Genomic DNA, 8,046 nt, shown 5'->3' on the forward strand with positions numbered 1-8,046 from the left:
CCCAAATGTTCCTGTGAATGCTGAGATGATAGGATGGATGGAGCATCCACAAGCTGCTTGGTACCTTAAGGTATGTAGAAAAAACATTTAAAGCTGTGTCTGTATGAATCGTTGAATCTCTCTGAATTGATTTGGAGGGTTCCAATTCAATTTGGAGAGATTTAAAGGGTCTCCGGATTTTCAATTTGGGTTCAGAGATTTGGCCACGGAATCGGGCCAGATCAAATCAGTGACTGAAGCTTTGCACAGCCCTAGCGTCTGTAAAGAAAATGTATTAACCCTTTCATTGGCTCTGCCATGCAAACAGTACAAGAATTATTTGCTCTTTCCCTTTTACACCTTTGCTGACTTTGAACACTATTTTACATTTATGATGAGAAGGGGAGGTCCTGTAGGTTCGACACTACTACTGTTTAGCTGCTATCGGGGAACATGCCTCTTCTAAACACAAATAGACTAGCATCCTTATTTATGTAGTACTCCTGATTTTCAAACTTAGAACTCTTAAATAGTTTTCAGGAGTATATTTGTGTTTGCTCTGGTTTTCTTTTGATTACTTAGTTGCCTTGAAACAGTAAACTGTTAGCATTTTCCATGCAGAGGATTTAAAATGCACAAGGTGTACGTAGCTGGGTGCCCAATGTCTATTGGTGCATTCTTTAGAGTTTTACACTGGCATTTATAGATACCGACCAGTGAAGAAGTTCTCTATAAAAAAGTATTAGTTTACCTAACAAAAAATTGGGTATATTTTTTTAAAAAAAATAAAAAATAAAATGTGTGTTGTGGTAGCAAATCAGTGTCCTGCGGTATGACTCGGATCTAAGTGACTGTCTGGTAGAAGGCTGCCTTCAGGGGACTTCTATAAGATGGACTTTACAAAGAAGAAAGCCTTTGTGCATATATAAACAAACTACAGTAAAAGCTCTGTTAACGGGCACCTTACAAGCTAGCATGTTCTATTACCCAGCATGCCAGCTTATAAGGTAAAGTGCCCTGCGTGGCTTTTCCGGTTTCTCCGAGCCCCCTCGGCCCAGGGCATAGCAAGGTGTGTAGGGCCCGTGGGAGGGACGGTGATGCCCCGAACACGGCAGGAGAAGCAGCGGCCCAAACAGGCCTGTTTGGGCTGCTCAGTTAACTGGCATATTTTGTTATCCGGCACCCATAGGGAATGATTGGGGGGGGTGCGAGATAAAAGCTTTTACTGTACTTACATTTTTATAATAATAAAATCAGTAAAAACAGTATACATAATGCTAAACTAAAATTACTTCTTAAATCGCAAAACTGTTTATGATGGGATACATACAGTAAAGTTCAAAGTACTAGGAAGGGAAAACCTAAATCACTGGTAAAAATTTTTGTATATGCTTCTGAGAGGGAAAGGCATTGTATTTGGAAGCCTGAAATCCAAGATGAAAATACTTGATCTGTTTGGATTGGAGTTATAAAAATCACTAATTCCACTAATTTTTAGAATCATTAGATGACTTTGTGTAGTGGTCATGAACCACAGTTTTTAAGGAAATTAACGTATCTTCAATCAGTTATCTTATAATATCAATCAGGAAAGTATTAGATTTCAAATGCTTGTTCATACCCATAAGCAGGCAGGTCCTGGTTTTTCATAAGCCTTTGGCCACTTATATGACCATCTACTTGGTTATCTGATTATCATACTAATTGACTATGTCTAACTTTGTTAATATGTACCCTGATGTTTCCTGTCAAAGCCATGATTTATTTACCAGTTACTCTGTTTTTTGATGCTTAAAGCATACTTCTTCCTGAAGAAGGGAGCTTAAGGTTTGTCTTGTACATAGACACTATATAATAAACAAATGAAATAATTTGTAATGAAAATCTATATTGCTAAATACATTGTTAAAAACGTATTTCACAATTTTATACGCTTTTTGGGGGCAGGAGGAGAATCTTCTGTTGTAAAATATGGTAAGGATAGGAATGGTTTCCAGCTGTGCCAAGAGGAGGCTGATAGAAAATAAATTATCTTTTTAGTAAGAATAATGGGATAACTGAGTTGGTGGAAGCATTGCATTACTAAAATAACAATGATGAACATTAGCCTGGTCTGAAGGGGATATCAGTGGCCAGAAGTTAGTTGTCATTGCCAATAGATTTAAGTTAGAATGTAGAGTTATAATTTAGGGACAGTGAGGCAAATATAGCATGAAAATGATCTTGCGTATGAGGAACTTATTTGATGTAACAGTGTTTCTGTTTTGACAGATGATGAATAAAGTATTTGGAGGTACAGTGCATAAAAAAAATGTTCGAGAAGATGGAGTTTTCAGCATTACTCTTGATAACACGTGCTCACTGTTCAGGTATGCATGCATTTAAATACCATTTCAAAAAGTGAAAACTGATGATAGTGCCACTTGTAGACAGAAGCTAAATTTTTAAGAGGAGAAACTAGTTCCTCCTACATTCATGAATGATCACTACTCTTCATACAGATATTGCAGTTTGTACACGTAAGTTGGGCAGCTGCATATTTAAACCTGCAATTGCCTAACTTTAGAGTTATACATGTGAGCAAGTCTACAGAACTCTGACTTCTATTTTAAATGGACTCCTATATTTTCTGTCTTTTAAAATACCTTTTTGCTCACACTTCCTATAAAGAATGCAGCCAAAACTTTGGCTTTTCACCTCCTATGTATGTGATTTGGGAGAGCTTTGTACCTGTAGACTCTAAACTATGTCTTTTCTCCTCTTTACTTTAAAAACCAGTCTGGGGATCTTTGCATTAAAAAGGTCTATAATCGTTTCATCATTCTGTTGTGCCAATGGGTTGCTTTTGTGTTGCCTAGCACCCACTGGTGTCCAAGCTCCTGGAAACTAGGGAAAAACTGAAAACATTAATGAAGTCTTCTCTCCTTTTTCTTTTATGCATGCTTTTGAATAGTCTGTAAGACCAATTTTTTTGTTCTGTTTGTTGTCACAATAACTCCATTTGAGTGCCTTGCTATAGTATGGTCAGCTTACCATACCTACAGGGTTCCAGTTCTTCTGATTTTTAGTTTTTATTTTCCAGATACGTGTTAGAATTTTGTACTCTATCCTCAAAAGTTTAAAGACCATTAGGATGAGGTTGTCCTTACGAACTTTCTTATATTTAGGCCTAACGAAGCTCTGTCATTTTTAAGTAGGAAGCCTGGTTCTTTTTATTTCTCCTAGCTTAATAAACTTCAGCAAGCTAGGCTTTGCTGTACTAAGATCAGAGGAACCATTTGCATTTTTCTTAACCAGCAGCTGACTTGAGAACTCTGGAGAGGTTGTTCATTTTGCATAAGAGACCTGTTGAATGAGAGTTCAGGCCAACTCCAAAAAGCATCTCATAATTAAGCAGGTGACTAGTGCTGGGAAGGAAGCATGTGCTTCAGTGTTTTAGTGGAAGAGATCTTTTGAGATTTAGAGCAGCTGTCAAAGTATTTGTGCTCACCTTTCTGAAGCATAAAATCTATTATTTGCATTATTGGATATACATTTTGGTAGAGCACTACTATAGGTAGGGCTTGGATTAAATCTCAGGCCCAGCTTATGGTGCAGCAGCTCTTTTTAATCTTAGCATTCCTCACGCTGATGATTGGCAGAGGGGTCCTGTTGGCCCTGGCCTCACTGCTTATTCCTGGTGTCTGGGAGGTAGAAAATGTGGTTTTAAATGTGCTGCAGTTTTTGCCCCCATCTAGTCAGCAGCAAGCAGTGGGAGGTAAACACTGGCATATTTAAAACTGCAGTTTTTGCCTCCTGCCCATCAGGAGTAAACTGATGGGGCCCCTCCACCACTCAGTTTGGGGGTTGGGGGTAGGACAGGACTTGACGATTAAAGGAGCCATCGAGCCAAGAGCTGGGCCTGCAATTTAAACCAGGCCCTAACTATAGGTAGCTAAATACTGATTTTTCTTGTACTGATTTAGGAACTACCCATTTTTCGATTCCGATTATATTCTTCACACACTATTCTATGTGGATTATACAAATACTTATCTATGTTTTAGCCTGATTCTGATTTTACCTTTATTTTTAGGGGACTTCAGAAGGAGGAAGTTGTGCTCTTAACACATGGAGATAGCGTAGATAAAGTAGCCGATGGGTTCAAAGTTGTCGCACAGTCTGGGAACATTATAGCAGGTATGTATTTTACACATGTATCCGTTTCCTTCTGAGAGCACTTTTAAAGATAACTCATCAGGAGAAGAGGTACAGACTTGTTTTGTAAGAATTGGCTCTTACCAGTGATTTTCAGGCTGTTACGCAGAACCCTGGAGTTCCATAGTAGGCCATCCGGGGTTCAACAGAGAGATTGTGGGTAATGGCAGCATGGGATAGCAGGTGGTGTGCTGCCATTGCCAGACTGGGTTGCCTGGCTCTACATCAGCTCAGGTGGCCTGGAGCCAGGGCTAGCAGTTCTGTGGCAGAAGTGATATGAATATGTTCCGTGACCTTGAGAAAGTTTGAAAATTTCTGGCTTCTATGCAACTTAAGAACAGCGAGAATGTTTTTCTTAAATTTATGTTCAATTCTAATGGAAATGTGATTTCTTTAATACGAAGAGAATTTCTTTACAGCTTTCTAATCTAAATATTACCATCATGCTAATGCAGGCAAAAATAAATTTCTGTGAAGTGAGTTGCATCTCTTATTCTGAGTGTTGTAATAAGACTGAAAGTGGACAGTTTGAAAAAAAACATATTTTGCTGTTTCAAAGTCTTCAGTTTACAGTTTGATTTCCTACCCCGCCCTTGGTAAAGGATCCCATTTGTGTTGCATGTCACAACATGGAAAAATTAGAAATTTGCTGTTGGAATGCAGTATATTTGGAATCGGGCTTTACATTTAACATTAATGATCAAATATCATTTAATATGCATTGCCTTTCCAGCAGAATTAATTTATTTTAGCATTTATCACTGTCTGAAGTAATTTTTCATGCATCTTGAGTGGTCACAGCAAAAGTGTGTAGCTTTCCCCTGATATTTGATTTTAAAAAAACATGTACCTAATTTGTTGACCCAGCTTGCAGTTCACCAATTCAGCCAGTGTTTTGTGCAGCTAAAAGAAATTCCAGTGTCTTGATTATTGAGCTGCATAATGTGTTCTTAAACTATTCACATTGCTCTTATTTAAACCTTTGAGCAAAAGTCTGGATAGATGTTGTAGGATTTTTGACAAAGAAATGTTCTGTAGATTAGACTCCTGAATCGCAAGTTAGGTGCATGATAAACTTGGATCTTGCTTCTAAATTTTTAAACCTTCTTGCATTATTATGAAGTATCGCTTTCCAAGCTATAATTAGTATTAAGCTGAGAATTCTGTTTAGGCTCCATTTTTCAAATACTCTAAAATCCATACATTCCATCTAACCAATGACTGTATTATTTGGTGGCCTTCAAGTTGTAAGTAACACATTCTCCATCATGTTCCCCCTCCAACCTAACTACGTTATAATGTAGTAGAAGCCACAGAAACTGTAAGAACAGTGTCAGTTTCTGAAACTTGCCATATTCTCTGGGCTTCCACACTCTTGCTAAGCTGCACTCCTCTTCTGGACCTTGTGCTTCAGGTTGCATCACTGTTCTTGGAAAGGATGGGAGGAGGTTGGTAACCTGGACAGTGAGACTAAGTGAGGGGGCTAAATTTTTGTTATCTTCAAGGGTCTACCTAAACCCGGAGTCGGAGCTCTTCAAACACTTTTTTCCTCCCCCCCAACACAAATGCACAAATTCACCCCGCTGACCTTCAGATACCTAAAGAAAAAGGTTTCAGCACTGTAATCTTTCCAAAGGACTCCTAAGAGAGAGTTAAGGTGCAACTATACAGAAAAGTCCTAGTGCTTTTAACTATATAAAGTTCAAAGGAGTACAGTGCCATTACTGCTAATTTAAGTGTGGTAAGGAAAATAACTTATGCTAATGTAAGTTACTTTTGTATAAAAATAATTCTGCGCAAGCTGGGGCTTGTACCCAGGTAACTGTGTCTAGGGTATTTTACCAAAAAGGTAATAGTGATACAGTTTTCGGCCCTACCATCCAGACCCACCAGGAACATGGCGTAAGGTTGGATCCTACCCAAGGACCCCCTCCTACCTCTCCTCCCCTTTTCCCCCAGTGTACCTGATTTGGTACCTGCTCTAGCTGGCCTGAGACCTCCACAGGGTGGAAAATAGATTCAATAGACATTTATGCTTTATTTTAAGACAAGTGCTTTATGAGGGGGGGAAAAAAACCCCAAACCCCTTTCCGGTTGTCTGTTGAATCTATTTTCCATGTTTTTTTTTTTCTTGGTTCCAGCTATAGTTCCAGGTATTTGATCCAGATAGATCAAATTTAGACTGTGGTGCCTTGATTAGCTGCTAGAACAGCTTTTCATAAATTGTGAAATGACCCATTCTGGTTTGCTTAGGACTTGTTCCCTAAGATATAGGTCCCTTCAACAGCAATAATGGATATTGGAAATAAAGTACACATTCTTAACATTTCATAATATACCTTTAGTGTATAGTGTAGTCAGGTTCTCAGATTTCTTACAGCTTTTTCTTTTTGGTCCTTATGCTTGCTAGGGATAATATAACTTCAATGCACAGAAATGCAGATCAGATTTTTATGGAAAGCTACGGAAATCCAAAAAACTGTTGGATTTTTACCTCCTCCCAAAGTGACCTTTCCCAAACATGGATAATGAAGAGTTTTTTAGTTTAGTAATGACTGAAATTACTATTTCTACTTAAAATATCTTTGTCAAATGAAGGGACTGCATCATACTTCTGTGGCACAAAGCATGGTTGGGAAGTTACAGGACAAATTAAATTAAAGTGATTTATTTTTCAAAGAATGAATTTGCCAGCAGAAACTTTAGTACAAAGCAGGATACGGTACACTCTGTAAAACTTGCAGGGTCTTTTCATACTTACAGATTACAAATGTAGTAATACTTTATCTCTTACACTTATGAAGCTATAGCAAATGAATCAAAAAAACTGTATGGAGCACAGTTCCACCCTGAAGTCAGCCTTACAGTGAATGGAAAAGTGATATTGAAGAATTTCCTCTATGACATTGCTGGATGCAGTGGCACTTTCACAGTAGAAAATAGAGAAGTTCAGTGCATTCAAGAGATTAAAGAGAAAGTGGGTGCATCAAAAGTCCTGGTAAGTACTGTGGCAACATCTGACAACTTCTAACCAAAGAACAATGCATTTTTGCAGACTGTTCTGTGCAGTTATGCTGTTTAGTTTTAGGTTTGGTTTGGTTTAGTTTAGTTTAGTTTAACAAAATAAAACTAAACTAAAGAGCCATCAGGCTTGTCATGCTTCCATTTATAAAATGGCCAGCTGTTTTTAGAAACAACTATTGCCTTCATATAGTTGCCGTGGTACATTGTTTGATTTCTCATTTTTCCTCAAAATCAGTGGGGCTGGCTTGGTAATTTCTGTATTCCTTCTGTCCTTTTAGTTAGTTTTTACTTTCCCACTAGATGTCTGGAAAATTTGGAGGTTTTTTTTCTTTGTTTTCTTAATTTAGGTTTTACTCAGTGGTGGTGTGGACTCAACAGTATGTACTGCTCTTTTGAATCGGGCTTTAAACAAAGATCAAGTTATAGCTGTACACATAGATAATGGATTCATGCGCAAGAGAGAGAGTCAGTCTGTGGAGGAGGCCCTTAAAAAGCTTGGAATTCAAGTCAAAGGTACTGCTTTTTGTTTGTTTCCTATCACTGAAAATAGTAAAAATAAAGATGTCACAGATGTGGCTGCGGGGGACCCTGGAGACGTAAGTTTCTCCCCATTCTTCTTTTGCTTGTCTCGGAGAACAAACCAAGATGCACCCTGGGGCAACCCTTTAATCCCCACAAACCTCAGCTCCATTGCCCATACACTGGACCCCACAACTACTGTAAGGGAACCTTTGCCAGCTCCAAGTAGGGTCCCGTTAGGTTGTAGGGGAATTTTTAGGTCCCCTTTCCATGGAACAGGCTAGCTTGGAATATCACTTGCCCTGAGATTTGCCTGTGGTAAAACAG

At 38.5% G+C, this 8,046-nt stretch overlaps 1 protein-coding gene across 1 annotated transcript in view; it reads left to right on the top strand.

Annotated features, from left to right (window-relative positions):
- Window positions 1-8,046, top strand: part of GMPS (guanine monophosphate synthase) — a gene marked incomplete at its 5' end in the record, with an annotated part of 50,588 nt that overhangs the window by 978 nt on the left and 41,564 nt on the right. The window contains 4 exons of the mRNA XM_019532509.1: window positions 2,251-2,348; window positions 4,055-4,158; window positions 6,981-7,174; window positions 7,548-7,713. Coding sequence (XP_019388054.1) covers window positions 2,251-2,348; window positions 4,055-4,158; window positions 6,981-7,174; window positions 7,548-7,713 — 562 coding nt within the window. The remainder of the gene's footprint in view (window positions 1-2,250; window positions 2,349-4,054; window positions 4,159-6,980; window positions 7,175-7,547; window positions 7,714-8,046) is intronic.

Source organism: Crocodylus porosus, unplaced genomic scaffold, assembly GCF_001723895.1.
Source record: "Crocodylus porosus isolate Cpor-Errol unplaced genomic scaffold, CroPor_comp1, whole genome shotgun sequence".
Taxonomy (NCBI): domain Eukaryota; kingdom Metazoa; phylum Chordata; order Crocodylia; family Crocodylidae; genus Crocodylus; species Crocodylus porosus.